Genomic DNA, 16872 nt, shown 5'->3' on the forward strand with positions numbered 1-16872 from the left:
AGGAGAGGTGCCTTTCTCTGGGTGGCTGATCTCAAAGGGTCCCTCCCCTGGTATTTGAAACATCCAGCCAGCAGTGACATGAGCAGAAGCTCACTAAGGTGGTGATAGTGATGATGATAGTGGTAATGGTGATGGTATGGTGATAATGTTGGTGATAATAGTGATGGTAAGGGTAGTGAAGGTGATGGTTGCCGCAGTCTGGCTGGGCACAAATGCCGCAGTCTGGCTGGGCACACAATCACGAGCCACCACACAGCTTGTAGATTCAAACAGCAACTCTTTATTCCCGAACTCACACCAGCCGTCTACAATCACGTTCTGGGGAAATCCACGTTCTCTGCCCAAATCCACCTCCACTGGGCTTCTGTCTCCCAAAAAATACTGTCTGAATCCCGTGAGAACTCAAGGGGAACTCAGGCAGCAGGATACGCCCTATTCCCAGCAGGAATAATCTTAAACCTTAAACCTGGAACCTAAACCGGGAACGCCCTAAACCCGATTATCCTAAACCGGGAACACCCTAATCCGCCCTGGTCCTTGAGCAAGGTCACCTACATGCAATGTCACTGCAAAATGTCCTATTTCCACGAGTCCTTCCACTAAGCAACATGGGGTACGCTGGCAAGGAAATTGTCATACCTACTTGGCTAATGGCTCCCAGCAGATGGTGATAATGTTGGTGATAATAGTGATGGTGGTGAAGGCGATGGTGATGGTGATGATGTTGATGATACTGGTGTGGTAATGGTAGTGAAGGTGATGGTATGTTTGGTATATTGACAGTGGTATGATGGTGATGGTGGTGGCGATGGTAGTGACACTGATGGTCTGTGTTCTTTGCTGATGTTTACCTCTCTGTCATGATAAGGACCTAATGATGATAACTTCTGTTTATTGAGAACTTGGTATGCCAGATCTTGTGTTAAAGGCTTTATCTCATTTAATGTTTAGAATAGAGTTATAATATTTAATGAGGAAAAGACAGGACCAACATTAAATTTAAGTCTCAGAAATCCAAGGTCCAGAACTTGGATTTGGATACAAGAGGAGTCAGGGGCTCCAGCTCCATCCCCATGCAGGGTGGCCAGATTTAGCAAATTACATTAGAAGATGTCCAGTTGTTTGAGAAACAGCAACTGATTTTCTCTTTTTTTAGCAGAAGCATATCCCAGGCATGCAATAGTTAGGATACATTTATACTTTATAAAATTGTTTGTTGTTTACCTGAAATTCAAATTTAGTTTGACATCCTATGTTTTACTTGAAAACCTTAACTCAGAATGACTTGAGATTAGGAAAATATAACTATCCTTATTTTCTGGATGAGAAGATGGAGGTTTGGGGAGATGTGTCCTTTGCCTAGGCCCAGGCAGCAGTGAGGGAGCCAAGCTTTAAAGCTAGGTCTGCCTGACTGTGAAGACTCTGAAGGGGTTAGTTTCGCTAAGGAGATAGCTGAGACCCCCAGTGGGTGTGTTCTGGATGGATTCCTCTTGAACTGAGTTAGAATTTAAACTGAGGGTGGCAGAGGGGCAGGGAAAGAGGGAAATCATCCAAACAGGGCTGAACCTTTCCTGCTAAGAGCCTCAACACTGGGAAATGGCATGGGCAGAAGTGACAGGTGACACTTATTGCCCCAGGAGGCATCTGGGCCCTGCTCAGGGTCATCTTAGTCAATTGTGGGACATCATGTTGGGTCCAGACCAGACAGGGATCTTGGTGTCCTGGGGCTGCCCCTTGTCCTGAGCTGAGTTCCCTTCCTGAAAGGTCCACGTGGACCCAAGGCTGCCCTCCTCATGAGATATCATCATGGGGCAGCTTGCAGACTCTGGAGATAAAAAGGGACAGGCAGAGCACATGGCCTGGTGGGGACGTGAATGGGAACACAAAGAAAAGGCACCAGGAGAGAAAAGACAAGAGAAGTTCAGAACAGTCCACGATGACCCCAAATAGGCCAGTGGGACAGAGAACAACGGGACAGGCAGTCAGACCCGAGGTCTCGGTGCTGCACAGGGGAATGGAGAGAAGCATTGTCCTCCTGACCCTCCAGCCTCCCCAGTGAAAGCAAGCCCAGGTGAAGATGCGCCAAAAAGTGTTCTGGGGAACTCCCTGGCATCCTGCTTTTGAGAACCTGCATGGGGGCTAATTTAGAGGGGTGGGAGGGGTTCTGGGTCCCTGTTGGAATCTCAGAAAGCTATAGGCAAGGAGTTGAGATTATAGGAATGCCCTAAAATAATTAGGGGGGAATGGGTGACTAAGAGGGAGAGGCCTACGCAGATGCACATGTGCAGACCACAGGCCATCAGAGCCCGGCCTGGAGCAGGGGCTGTCGTTCCTGCTGCCCTGCACTCATTCAGTCGATAGCCATTAAGAGTGTGTGTGTGTGTCACAAGGGCCCTAAGTTATGTCCAAATGGAACAGACCTGGATCCCTGCCTCCCAAGAAACTGCTTGCTGGTGTGGGAGGGGGTTCCATCACCACCAGAGCACGACTGGGTCTGCAGTTTCCACCAGGGACCTGTTGTGAGAGAAGAGCTGCTTCAACAATGCCCCTCCCAGTGCCTGAGAGGATTCAGGATTACCTAGGCCTCACCCGCTGCCCTGCATGTGGACAGTGTAGAGCAAGGAGGGATGGACCCTCTGGTCCAGGGCCTTTGTGTCTCCCAGATGGCTGAAAACTGGGTGGCTTAAAATAAGAATTTATTCTCACACGGTCCTGGAAGGGTTTGTTCCTGCAGGAGGTTCTGCCTCGCCCAGCTTCTGGGGGCTGCTGGTCCTTGGCTCGTGCATGTGTCCTCCAGTCTCTGCTTCCACCATCCCCTGGCCTCCTCCCCACTGTGCTTGTGTCCAAATGCCCATCTTATCCGTTGTGACACCTGTCATTGGATCGAACCCACCTCTGTCCAGTAGGACTCATACTAACTACCTCTGCAAAGTCCCTATTCCGAACAAGGTCATTTGCACAGGTTCCAAATGGTGCGACCAGGCACCACTCAACCCAGTGCCTCTCCCAACCCCAAAGCCTTCAATGAGAAGGAGCATTCCTTCTAGAAGGAATAGTAGCTTCTAGAATAGCTAATAATAGAGATGGCTAACATATAAAGAGCACCTACTAAGTGCCAGGCCCTGGGCATAGGACTTGGCACATAAACCCTATCCCATTACAATCTTTGCACAGGTTATTAGGGTCAGTGGCATTTGCACCTTTGGTTTACGGAAGAGGAATCAGGTGTGGGCCACTTAGATGATCCACCCAAGGTTACACGATGTGAAGGACACAGCTGAGTTCTAAACCCAGGCCTGGATGTCTCCAGAACCAGAGCTCTTAACCCAACAGTGGTCCTACCAGTCCAGCAGAGCCCCAAGGACTGGACCAGGAGAGGCATCTGAGAAAGCACAGCCATGGAGCCCAGCTGGTGCCCAGGAGATGGCTTTGACACCCTCTTTGTCACCCCATTGCAGGCCCGGTACCCCCAGTACATCAGCAGGGTGAGAGGACGAGGCACCTTTTGCTCCTTCGACACTCCAGATGAATCCATAAGGAACAAACTCATTTTAATTGCCAGAAACAAAGGTAAGGAGACCCAGAATGGACATTTGAGTTTCATCAATGTCCAGAGTCACTGTGAAGAAACCCTCAGAGTCCTTCCTTCAGGGAGGTGCAATCTCACAGGGAGGGGAGCAGTAAGCACAGCATTTTGTAATCTACTACGATTACAAATCCTGGGGAAGGGGAAAGGGTGAGATGGAGGGGTGGAGAGATCAGGTGGGGAAATAGTGGGGGCCAGAAGTCAGCAAAAGCTGCTTTAAGGAGGTGGCATTTTACCCCGGCCTTGAAAAAGGAACAGGGCTTGGCCAGGTGGGGAAGGAGAGGAAGAACATCCTGGGCAAGGAAAGCACGCAGGCACACCTGAGGCAGGTGGAGCTAACAGGTGGAGAAGCAGAAAGAGCGGAGGGAGGTGGGGACAGACAGGGATTGGCGGAGTGCAGCAGGGGTGGGATGCGGGCCCACATCAGGCTCCAGATGCCAGACTCTAGGAGCTCAGGGAAGCCTCAGAATTGTTTTAAGTGGGCGAGGGGGGATTATGATGTGATCAGAGCACCTACTATGTGTCAGGTACAAAGTCATATCTTTTTCTCATGCCTTCTTGTGGAATCCCTGCAGCAGCCCTGCAAGGCAGGGATAATCGGCCTCCTTTTTAAAATGAGAAAACCAGGGGCTGGGGGATCGGGTCCTTGTCTAGTATGTGCAGCCCCTGGTTCCCTCCCCAACGGGGAAGGGGAGGTGGGAGCAAGCCCCGCTGCAGATGGAAAGCTGCCCTTGAGCACCAGCCATAGAGTCCCTCCGCCAGGACAGCTCATGCCTGCATGGCCTGAGTTTTCTTCCCCAGCACATAACGAGCCTCTGGAGGGCAAGGAAAGCAGGCATTCAGAATCAGGTGGCGGGAAAGAAGCGGAGGAGGGCTGAGGTGGGTGGGGGAATGGACGGGCAGGTCAGGAGGGAGCCTGGCCAGGAGGACCATATGGTGGGTGAGCGTCACTGTCCTCCCAGCCCTCCTGGCACACCCACCGGGGCCCCCTGCCTAACCACCTCCTGCCTCTTCCCCCAGGTGTGGTGTTGGGGGGCTGCGGCGACAAGTCCATCCGTTTCCGTCCCACACTGGTCTTCAGGGATCACCATGCTCACCTGTTCCTCAATATTTTCAGCGACATCTTAGCAGATTTCAAGTAGAAAAGCCATTTCCACTACACTCAGAGAAGCCCGATCTCAACAGTTGTCAATTGATTAGTTTGCCTAATTCATGTTTCCACTTAAAAGCGTCAGAGGCGAATGCATAAACTGAAGGGTTATTTGTGGAGAGGGGATGTTTTGGTGGTTGTGGGAGAGGGGAAGGGAGTACGGGGCTGGCTTTGATTTTCCTCCTAGCAGAGCCAATGGTACCAGTTGGTTTCAGCCCAGAATTTCTGGTGGAGTCCTGCACATGGTCTTGGAGAGGGCCATGTGGGTCCTGGCCATATTTCAGCCCACCCAACCCTGACAATTTCTTTAGAAGCCAGTCAAGGGAGTCCCACCTGCTCCTGAGGCTGGTGGCCAGGGCTCTTGGGTTCCAGGCTATCTCAAATGCCCTGTCCTATAATCAAAGATGGCTGGCTTCCCCTCACCCTATGCAACAAACACGCTTTCCCTTCCTTCCCCAGCACCTGGAGCTCTGAACACCCCATGCATGATTCCGTGCCGGACTGGATGGTTCCCAGGAACCAACAAAGCAGGCACAGGAGGACTGAGCTTGGGGAAGGGGGACCTCTGGCCCCTGAGACTAGGACCTCTCCTCTCAGTGCTCCTGGGGTCCTCTAAACTCTCAGTTCCACCCATGATGGGCCTCTGTCCTTGGAGGATCTCTAGGCAGATCGAGGATGGTTCTTACTGACACCCTCTATCCCCACACCATCCTCCCTGTTGTATGTGCAGCCTAAAGTGTGACCTGAGCATGCAGGGGACACACAAGAGCTGGAAGGTCAGAAGCACGAGTCTGTCCACCCAGGAGCACAAGCCCAGAGCCACTTCATCCCATCTCCCGGGGCCCCTTGAGGTCTGACCCTTGACCCTCCCTCCTGGGAGGCTCCTTCTCAGCTTTCATTCATCTGCCTTCACTCTGCTTCTGAGCAGAGCTGACCCATCAGCGGGAGCCACTGCTGGACTAGCTTTCTTCTTGAGGGAAGTGTTGTGAATTAGACACCAGAGCCCTGCACATGAAAAGCAACCTATTGGTTGCTTCCTTATACTTGCCCCTGAACTCTGCTTTGCCTGAGATGCTGGAGCTGGAGATCACAGGTAGATGATTCTTATGTGGCTGAGCAGGTTGTGGACAAGGCCCAGCATCTCTGCCAGAGGCGAGACCTTCTCGGAACTTATCTGACCTCAGATGCTCCTAAAAAGAGCCCTTGAGAATCCTGCAGCCTCAACGCATAGTCCACTGGGTAGACAGAGAGTCTGGCTTGTATTCTGTGACCAGAGGGAAACCTCTGCGCCTCTGGTGCCTTGGTGGACTGTTTTGGAAGATGGACGTGTCAAGATTCCCAATTCAGCATTTTGTCCTTTTAATAACTAATCATCCAAAGATTCAGCTCCCACTCTTCCTCATGCTTGATCATCAGCCTTTTTTGTTGAGATGAAATGTTAACAGAGCTGGACGGATCCACAAGTCCTGGGTCACTTTGCATTCCTGCAGTCTGCAGCAAATCTGCTGCTTTTCCTAAGGAGTTTTACTACGTCTAAGGTCATGTTTGCCCTGCTAACTACGTGAGGAGGCATGCCTCCCTCTCACCCATTTGTATGCTTTTTTTAATACATCAATCTTCACTCACTCATCAAACTATCATGAAATACCTGTGCCACCCCAGGCCCTGTGCTAAGCATCTGGAAGACACATGGGAAATAAAATGTGGTCCCTGCTCTCAAAGGACTCACTATCCATGGGGAACAACCGACTCTAAAACCAAATATATCAGAATGGCAAGTGCAATGACAGAGATGCATGAGGAGCACAGTAAGTCAGAGGGAGGACCCCAATCTGCCTGAAGTGTAGAGGAACTTTCAAGGAGAAAGTAACGTTTGAGCAGGACTTTGCAGAATGAGCAAGTTCACCAAGCAGACAGGGCACGGAAGAACGTTCCAGAAAGGGAACGGCATACAGAAGTTCACAGTCTCATTCCTTTAACTGGGGAGCCAGATTCCACAGGCAATATCCCAAGGTTCAAGCCTTACTTAACAAACAAGAAAAATGCAAACCCAACCATGATGCATATATGGGATTATGTATGCTTTCTCCTGAGAACTTTAGCACCGGGTGCAAATATTCAATAAGATTCTTGGAGTCCTGAGGATTCTAAGCCTGGGAACACTGGGAAACTTGGCTCTCTTCATTGGAGAGCATGGCTCCAGTATTCTGTTCTCTCCCCACGGGGCACTGACGGAGGAATGAGATCATTTTATCTGGAAAGTCATTTCTGAACTTATCATTCACTCCTTACCAAGGGAAGTTACTTGTAAAGTGTTTAAGCCATTTACCAAGTCCTTGTCAACTTGGGGCATGATGAGCTCCTGAGATGTCCTCTTTTGTGGGGTGGGGGTGAGCTAGAGGAAATCCAAGGAAAAGAATTTTTGGCAGAGCTCAAGATGGCAGAAACTGAGAAGAGTCTGGAGAAGACACTGTAAGCCAATGGACAGCTGCTGTCCATGGCAGAGCCCAGGAGGAAGTGCTTCTGTGGGGGTCTGGAGATGAACCCATCACCCATTAGTACCATCAAGTCTGGTGAATGTCTCTAGCCTGTCTTGTCACTTTTACAGAAAACCAAGTCCAGTACTAGCAAGTCTTAGCACATCCTCCCTTTTATTATAAATGGGTGTTTTTTTATAATTTTTACTGACTCTCAGTAACCATGCAAAATTGTGCTCCACATTAACATATCTATATATCTATCCTATCTCTATATATCAGCTCATGGTAGAAACCATAGCTAGGGAGCATCGCAGACTTATGCATACAAAGTGATCTTGTTTACAGTATTCTGTTGACAGTGCCAATAAATGATAAGGAAATTAACATGCCACAATGTAACTGATGACCACATGCACAATTCCATGAATTAAATGTTTCCTGTGTTGATCAGTATTCTTAAATTAAAAAAAAAATTTATAATGGAAACAACAGCGTGAACGTGGACTTTCTGAGTTAGAAATGGTTTTGTTACATAATTATTTGATAAGCACTTAGGAAGCACCTATCGTACACCCGGTAGAGACGTCTTGGGGAAGCCCTACCTGCGTAAGCCACCCTGGGCTCAGAAGTGCTATAAGGCCATCTTCGCTACATTCATATCATGTGACAGAGATGTCAGGGTGGATGAGGCACCACCCTTCTCTCAGCCCACGTTCTGGCGGGAAAGGTCATGACCACCTAGTGTAGGGACGAGACAGACACTGCATGCTGCAGATGCACAAGGCTACCTCCAAGGTGAAGGGGTGCTCCAGCAATGGGGGACGTTTCAGAGGAGGATTACAGCCAGACAGAGGCAGGAAGGCAGGGCCGGACTGGCGGCTCTGAGATCCTTATCGCTAGATCACAAACAGGGAGACAAGATGAGGCTGTGACCAGGTCAAGCAAGAAGGCAGGGCTCAGTCTCCTGGGACCTTCTCTGCCATGCTGAGCAATATGAGCCTTCCATGTGGGACATGTGGCCAAAGGTCTGGAGCAGGGAGTCATCCAGGGCATGTTTTAGAAAGACTCCTGAGGGTTCTCCACAAGGAACAGGGAGTCCCGAGAGCAGTTAGGAAGCTGGCCTGTGGCCTGGAGAGGAGACAGTGAGACAGGTTGGAGAAGAAAGAAAAGCAAAGGCCAAACAGGACAGTCATTCTCAACAACAGATGTATTAGGATTCACCCTAAAGAGTTTTTTAAAAAATCCTAAAATCACTCCAAACCAAGTTAGATTCCCTGGTGGTTGACAACGGAATAAACTAGGAGCAGAAGCAATAGGGGAAGGCACAGGGACGCTTTGAGACACTGTGGAAATGGTCAGCTCTCTGACCCCTCTGGTGTCCTGAGCTGGAGCCACCTCTGTCCGAGCAGCAGCTGTGGTTCTCAAGGTCCTTATTTTCCTTAACTGTAAAATGTACTGTTTGGATCACATCTTTCCAGGGTCCTTCCAAATTGGACATCCAACAAGTCTATGAACCATTTAGCCTGGAAGGCAGTATTTACTATAAGACGTACTTTTAAACAATAATCCCGGTAAATAGTGCTGATCGTCATTTTGAACATTCACGGCAAGCCTCCTTTTCTGATGGTGCTTTAAAATTCTCACAATGAAACTACAAGGTGTTTATTTTGTAGACCTATGTTTAAGACAAGGAAACCGAAGCTAGGCGCGCCTGCCCAAAACCTTGCCACTTGGAGGCCAGGATGTGATCTATACAACCTGTGAAAGAAAGATCACTGTGGACCCGTGCATGCAGCTGATGAAGGACTGGCTGAGGATGGGACTGTCGAGCACTCAGGGCGCTTTCCTTCAGCCAGCCTGGCTTTGCTACCAGGGATTGATTCCAGGGGCGCTTACCACTAAGCCACATCCCCAGCCTCTGTTTTTTATTTTGAGTGGGGTCTCACTAAGTTTCTTAGGGCCTCCCTATGTTGCTGAGGCTGTCCTCAAACTTGTGATCCTCCTGCCTCTGCTTCCTGAGTTGCTGGGATTATAGGTGTGCGCCACCCAAATAGGCAGTCCTTGAAAGTCAACAAGAACTGGTCAGCATTAGTGTGAGCTCCAAAATGCACATTTCTAAGGCAGCTGGATTAAAGATACCAGAACTTCAAGATCAAATACACTTTTAAAATAGGTCAATGTTTTCTATATTCTGTCCCTCCCTCCCATCTGGTGAGGCAGGACAGGTCGGTAGAATGACCCAGCTCTGCTACTTTCTACCTGGGTGACACAGAGCAAGGCACTTTACCTCTCTGAGCCTCGCCTGCCAAATGTGGGTGATTATAGTAAATACTAATATTTCCTGAGCACTTCCCTGGCCTAACCACCATTATTTTCAGTGCTTTTCCTATAGTAGGTCATTTAGTCCTCCCAGTGATATACTGTTATTATCTTCACTTCACAAATGAAGAAACCAAGGCACAAAGTGCGGTTATACAACTGGTCCAAGGTCCCAGCAGGGCTGAGATTCACACAGAGAAGAAACTCAGCTTCAGAAGCCTTGTGCTTTGCCCTGCATTCTATCGCCTCCCTGGGGTTCTCCAACTCAAACGGCTACTGGCAAAATTAAATAAAATCATGGAAAAATCATCAGCACGCAGTAGGTGCTTAACATTCCTTTTGATGCTGCTTCTTCATGAATAGCTGAGTGTATCTCACATAGGACACTACCAACCTCATAGAGCAGCATTTCTACTCGTAAATATTACATCTATTTCCCAACACAGGTACAGACCTGATGCTGGAATACTCCAACTGTAGATCAGTAAAAAGAATATTTTGTCCCTCCAGTTGGTACCAACATGGCCAGATGGTATCAGCCCTGCCTGATTAGTTCTAATCAGGCAAGATTCTATGGTTGAAAGCCACAGGATCAAAACAAGGCCATAAAAGTTGGACTCTGCCTGGGGCTTGATTGGACCCTGTTGCTTTCCATTAAGGAAGTCATGAAACAGCAGCTGGAGGCAAGTGCCAACTGGAGTGATTGGGCAGTCACCCAGGCTGTCCCCTGCGAGGAGCAGTGCCCATTGATCCATCTGGAAGCGCATTCAACATGGAGACTGAATGAGAGGCTGGGAGGTGGGTAGACACCTGGCCCTGGGACAAGGTGAGTCTCAGGTTTGTTAACAGTAGGAAGATCAACAGCTGTGACCAGTTTCAAGTTCCATGTGCTACCTGATGTGCAAACCAGAAGCATTGTCCCCAGTTCAAGTGACGACCATGTGGAAACCAACAAGGCACAGACCACCCTGTCCTCCATATCTAAATGATACACAGCCACAGCACGTGCAGAGTGGAAGCGGATTGCCACGTCCAGACAGGAAGGAAAGCCGCTCTACAAGGGACCAGCACAGTCACGTCACAAATGCTTTCCACTGACCGTGGGTTTCCTGTGCCCAGCCACTGAGTTCAGAATCGGAATTCATAGCTGGAAAACTTCTCCCGTTTAGAAAGTTGGGCAGGGACTGTGTACACCACAGCATCCTTCATGTGTTATGGGCAGTGACAGGCTCATGATGAAAACTCAAACCTTAGCAGGGGTATCCAGTTGAAAACGTAAGACTTCCGGTCTCATCCACCAACACCCTCCCCAGGGGTGACCACCGCCAACCATGTTGTTCTGTTTTGCTTTCTTCATTTCATGCCACCCCACAGTCATCTTGCCTACAGATGTAGGTCAACCTCACCCTTTTTTAAGGGCCACATGAATGCCACAGTATGGACCCAACAATTGTTTAACTATGTTCCCTACTAAGGGAAACTTGAGACTTTTTTTTTGCTATTAGAAATATTTCAGTGAACATCTTCACATTCTTGTGTGAAGATTACTACTCTACAGTGAATCTCTGCCCTCCCTGTCCCCAGAAATTCATGTTGGAACTTCATCTCCAGTGCAATGGTATTTGGAGGTGGGGACTTTGGAAGCTGATTAGGTCATGAAAGGTATTGGTGCCTTGATAAAGGACATCGGGAAGGCTCCCTCACCCTTTCCCCCACATGAGAACACAGCCAAGGGATGGCAGCCATGAACCAGGAAATGGACCCCCACCAGACACAGGGTCAGCCTGATTGGACTTCCTGGGCTCCAGAACTCTGAGAAATAAGTGTGTTATTTTGAGCCACCCAGGCTGTGGTAGTTTGTCACAGCAGCCCAAAGAAACTAAGGCAATTATTATTTTTGTTTTTTTAAGGGGGACACATGCCCCACCTGCATAGAAGACCATTTCTGCGTTTGGAGAGCTGCATTCCCACCCATTTTGGGTAATTCCCCAAAATTGGGGTGCACTGGAATTACGTGGGGAGCACAGAAACGGTCTAGCAAACTCTACAAGGTTGAACATGGTGTTATCTGTTCTTGTTCATTTGGGGTTTTAACAGCTCCCAGGCACTCTCCCATTGGGTGTTCCAGAAGACGACTCACTCTACACTCCCACATCAGGAACTGAGGTCTTAGCTCAGAGCGCATTTGCTCCGTGTGCCCTCTGCTGGTGCTGCCTGGGCCGGCCACGCATGCAGCACCAAGCTGATGGGAACTGGCTCTCACCTTCCAGGCCAAGTCCCTAGCAGGCTTAACAGTACAAGATCCTTCAGGGTTGGCATGAACCCTGACGTTAGGATCACCTGGGGAAACTTACAGATAGTGATGCCAGGTCATGGGCTGGGTGCTGCTTTGAAAGCCATCATACAATTAAGTCAATGGAATCACATGCCATTTACCCTGAAGAGCTGGCACTTCCAAATGGGTTTGAGGGCCTCCAGGCCCAGCAAGACCCAATACCAGGATCTGGGTCACACCTACAGAATCTGCACACCAAGAACGTGCCCGGCACCCACAGCCCTGTGTAGAAAAACCAGATGGACCCAATTCCACGGTCATCAGCAGGAAAGTCAGGCTCCTCCCTTTGGCAACTGCTCTCAACCTGTCCAGTGCAGAAGCACAGGCCTGCTGCTCCCTCTGTGCCTGCCTCCTGCTTCCGCTTCAAGTCCAGGGCTAAGGCCCTCCCACCACGCAGTCCTGCCTCAGACCATCTGACCCTTTCTTCACACTTGTCACCAACTGTAATGATATACATTCATTTGTTTAACAGCCACAAGTACCAGACACCCTACTGCAAGCTCCACAAAGGTGAAAATCTTGAATTAGCCAGTAACTGGCACAAGACAGACACTGGTAAAGTTTAGGTGGAATGAATGACATTTGAAAGCCTGCAGGAGCAAACTCTTTTGAATTGTTTTATTTGCTTTTCTGAAATGAAAAAATTAACAACAAAAACACCTAACTTCTTTTGTTAACTGATTTTTGTTTTAAGTCATTTTGGGGCCCAATGTGGTGGCATACACCTATAATCCCAGTGACTTGGGAGGCTGAAGCAGGAAGATCACAAGTTCAAGGCTAACCTAGGCAACTTAGTGAGACCACCTCAAAATAAAAAATAAGGGTTGAGGTTATAGCTCAGGGGGAGAGTGCCCATGGGTTAAAAAGAAAAGGTCATTTTGAGCTGGCAATGCAGCACAGTGGCAGGTCGCCTGCCCAGCCCATTCAAGGCCCTGGGTTTAAGCCACAGCACTGCAATATATGAAAAAAAAAAAAAAAAAAAAAAAAACAGTTTTTTCAAAACATCATTTTCAGCTTACATTCTTATTATTACTCAAAAATTGGGGGGCTGGGGATATAGCTCAGTTGGTAGAGCACTTGCCTTGCATGCACAAGGCAATGGGTTCAATCCCCAGCACCATAAAAAAAAAAAAAAAAATTGGGAATGATCTAGTTATGGTTTAGATATGAGGTGCCCCCCACTAAAAGCTCCTGTTAACAATGTAGGTGATTAAATTATGAGAGCTGTAACCTAATCAATGGATCAGTCCCATCTGATGGGTCAGTAATTTGAAAGGACTGACCATGTGGCACCTGTAGGTGGGGGGGCACACCTTAGGGGGGTTTCTATTACCCCTGGCTCCCTGCTTCCCAGCCACCAGGGACTGAGAAGCTCTTCTCCACCACACCCTTCCACCTCACCTCGGGTCCAGAATAATGGAGTTTGCTGGGCAAGGACTGAAATTCTGAAACTGTGAGCCACAGTGAATTTTTCCTCCTCTAATTGTTCTTGCCAGGTATTTTGGTCACAGCAATGAAAACCTGACAAACATAACAGTAAAGGTTAAAAGGACCTGCTACATTCACTCACTGTAATACTTTGCAATTCCTGAATATTTTAAAATAAATATACATAACTGAGATACTCTCATAACATGAAGCAAAGACCAACTTCAAGTATAGTATAACTTGTTTTTTAAAAGCTTTGAAGCTCCATGGGATGCCACTGTATATCTTTGACCAAAGGCTTCATATTTGCTCTGGGCTACTGAGTTTGCAAAGTACTTGGCAATTATTGGTTTCTTTATATATTTGTTTTACAGACTGAAGCCAGGGCTTCACACATGCTGAACAAATGCTCTACCTCTGAGCTTGACCCCCAGCCCACATTTAGTTATTCTCACATTTACCCATGAGACAAAGAGTCCCATCCATTTTACAGATGTGAACTTAGACACACTACTCTGCCCAGGCTGAGAGCGGAGAACTGGTGGCACCCAAGCCTTTTAACTCCAGATCCTGTGCCCCTTGCCATGCCTCTTGGTCTTCCAGTTTCATAGCTGAGGCTAAGTGACCCCGCCCAGCTTCCTCCAACAGCTGCCTCCTAACAGAAATTCTAGCCATTATCTGAATGAGTGTCATATACAGGTATAGGAAGATTCTGCTCTGAAGGCCTTTTTCGTAAACCTGGTTACTACTTCCACTTCATAAATTTCTTCATCCAAAAAAACAAGTTCCCAGGGTCCTGGAGATTCCCTGCTTCAGCTGCTCCCACACCCTCAGCTTTCTTGTCAGAGATCCAGGTGGCCACGGGCTACCCAGATCAGCTCCAAGCTGTTCACTTGAGTCTGTCCAGTGTCCCGAACACCTGCGTAAAACGCTCTCTGTCCACGACACGTCCATGGCGCAGGGTGAGATAGAAGGTCTGCTTTCCACTGTACTGCTGGATCCGTACGAACAGATCTTGGGGCCGGTCCTTGGTTTCTGTCAGGGGCATCACATCAGCCACAGGACAGTATGTGTCCTGCCGCCAGCCCCAGAAGGTGAGATGGGCCACCCGCAGTACGGTACCTGACTCATTCACATACAGGATGCCCACCAGCCTCCGGAAGAAATAGCTCATCCAGCACAGCATGACCAGGGCAAAGCCAGCTATCCCACTTAGGAGGCACAGTGAGTTGAAAGTCATGAGGCCCTGGGAGTACCAGTAGAAGCCTGGTGGCAGGGCCACCACTGTCAGAGCCGTCTGTGCCACCTTCAGCCGAGACACGTACCCAAAGGCTCTGATGGCATTAAAGCGGTAGACCATCTGGAATTTCTCATTCTCTTCACTTGGTGGTTTCTCCTTCAAGGTGGGTGACCTGTTCCCCACCCACCTCTTGGGATCCTCCTGCCCACTGCAAAACCATAGCCCATAGAGAGGCCTTCCCCAAGCAGCTGGCCCCTGCAACCTTGGCACAGCTCGGAGGAGGGCAGCCTGGAAGGGAAACAGGAGATATTTTCTCATGGAATTCAACAATGCCAATCACACAGTGTACATCTGTAAAACATCACACAAGGAGGCTCCCACCAATCCTGCAATGTCACCAGTACTGCCAAAGGAGAGAGAATGGCAAAGCCAGATGCTTTACTTCATGGGAACTGCACAAATGCTAGTCGGGATGAGTACTACTACTTCTTTTTTTACCAGTAAGGAAACTAACCCCAGAGAGGTTGAGAAATTTATCCAAAGTCACACAGTGGAATGAATATAGGGATGGGGAGGTGTCTGATTCTCAAACTGGTCCTCTTTCCCCCAGAAAGTTCCAAGTAAAAATAGAAAAGAAGGCTTCTTTCATTCAACAAACAGCTAGGGAGAGCCACCACTGGACACTGGATCCATAAGGCCATGTGACTAATGTGTGATTACCAAGGAGTAAACTAATCATGTCCTAGGAGGAAACTCAGGTAACAAATCTATATTTACAACAGTAATCTTCCAGTTTTCCACCTGGTTTATGCGTTATCTTGGTGGCAGAGGAAACTGCCATTTTCTACTAAGCAGGCTTTGTAGCAGAGTGATGCAGTGAGGCCCCAACACGTGGCAGAGATCGTTAGTGGGTAAGTAGTGCAGTCGAAAAGCTCTGGAGCACATGTGGGTTCCAATCCTGGCCCCGTCACTAGCTGTGAGTGCCCAGGCAGGTTACTCCTCCTCTCGGTGCCTCAGTTTCTTCACTTTTATCTATTATTTTCATTAACTGGTTTATTGATTGGTTTACTTTGTGGTACTGGGGCCTGAACCCAGAGTGTAGTGGCATCCCTTCCTCAACAGAAAAATCTTAACTAAGTTTCTCCAGAAATCTTCACCATCATTGATTTTAGGACAATCAGCAAAAGAGTATCTACAAAAGAGTTCAATGTAGGTAAACACCCTACTTTCCTGTTGCTCTATTACTTGGTCACTGGCCTGGAAGAAAGCAGCATTCCAGGTGCTGGACGCCCCTTTACTTGTTTTTCACAAACACTTATTCAGTATAGTAGTTGTAGAAGTGTGTTCGCAAATGCAAAATGTGATTTAAAAAAAAAAAAAAGAAATTTAACAAGGCCTCTGGCCTTGAGCTGGGCTTCACAGAGGTGTCTACATTTCTAGGAAAACAGAAGTTGCCAACTGGGCTCCATGGTATCAGCTGGTGGGGGAGGAAAGAAGGGGGAGAAGAAGCTCTCCCCTTCCCAGGTGCTGTCCTTGAAGGGTTAACGTGCCCAGAACAGTGAAAGAAAAAGCTGCTTTTGTGTGAACTTCTGCAGACTGTGAACTTCTGAGCCCCTCCCCTTACATGATGGGTATAGAACTCTGAAACTCCCTGAACTCGGGCTTCAGGGGATTGTCTGATTACAGCAAAAGCTATTCCCCCAAACCTGGCTGCAGCTCTCTTGGAGCCTTGCCTCTTCCGTCCTTCCAACAAGAGGCGCTCTAAAACTCAGCCACAGCCGGAGCCCCTTTTTTAACCTTAAGGCAGGGGCTCACTAAGTTGCCGGGCTGGCCTCGAACCTGCGATCCTCCTGCCCCAGCCTCCCAGGCAGCTGGGATGGCAGGCGTGGGACACCGCACCACCCAGCCGGTCCTTCACCTTTTGAAAGGGAGACTCGGGATGCGGAACAAAGACTACACGACACGACCCTCCACCGGGTACCTGCGCCCGGCCCGCGATCCGAGGTTGGCTCCTACCCGGCGGGTCCACGTGACCCAGGGGAGCCGCAGCCTCCTCACGCGGACGCCCCAAGTCAGAAACCCAGGCGCGCCTACCTCGGCCCCAAGTGCGGTACGTCCCGCGTCCTCCCCGCCCTCCTCCTCCTCCCCGCCCTCCTCCTCCTCCCCGTCCTCCTCCTCACCGCCCTCCTCCTCCTCCTCCTCACCACCACCCTCCTCCTCCTCACCACCACCCTCCGCCTCCTCACCATGAGCGGATCCCCTGCTGCCGGAAGTAAATGCCACAGGCCCCGGAAACTCTGAGAGCGCATGCTCAGACTCACGAGGCGCGCGTTG

The 16872-nt window shown here is 49.2% G+C and overlaps 2 protein-coding genes across 2 annotated transcripts in view; one reads left to right on the top strand and one right to left on the bottom strand.

Annotated features, from left to right (window-relative positions):
- The window catches only part of Abat (4-aminobutyrate aminotransferase), a 79882-nt gene extending 72169 nt beyond the window's left edge, over positions 1-7713 (top strand). The window contains exons 15-16 of the mRNA XM_027940726.2: positions 3459-3570; positions 4607-7713. Coding sequence (XP_027796527.1) covers positions 3459-3570; positions 4607-4728 — 234 coding nt within the window. The 3' untranslated portion in view covers positions 4729-7713. The remainder of the gene's footprint in view (positions 1-3458; positions 3571-4606) is intronic.
- Positions 7714-12474: 4761 nt separating this feature from the next.
- On the bottom strand, positions 12475-16812 carry Tmem186 (transmembrane protein 186). The gene is made up of 2 exons (XM_027940953.2): positions 16785-16812; positions 12475-14826 (listed from the first exon to the last, which is right to left on the bottom strand). The coding sequence occupies exons 1-2, from the start codon at positions 16785-16787 to the stop codon at positions 14188-14190; spliced, it is 642 nt and encodes a 213-aa protein (XP_027796754.2). The 5' UTR covers positions 16788-16812; the 3' UTR covers positions 12475-14187.
- Between the last annotated feature and the right edge of the window lie 60 nt (positions 16813-16872).

The sequence above is a fragment of the Marmota flaviventris genome, chromosome 19 (genome assembly GCF_047511675.1).
Source record: "Marmota flaviventris isolate mMarFla1 chromosome 19, mMarFla1.hap1, whole genome shotgun sequence".
In the NCBI taxonomy this organism is placed as follows: Eukaryota; Metazoa; Chordata; class Mammalia; order Rodentia; family Sciuridae; genus Marmota; species Marmota flaviventris.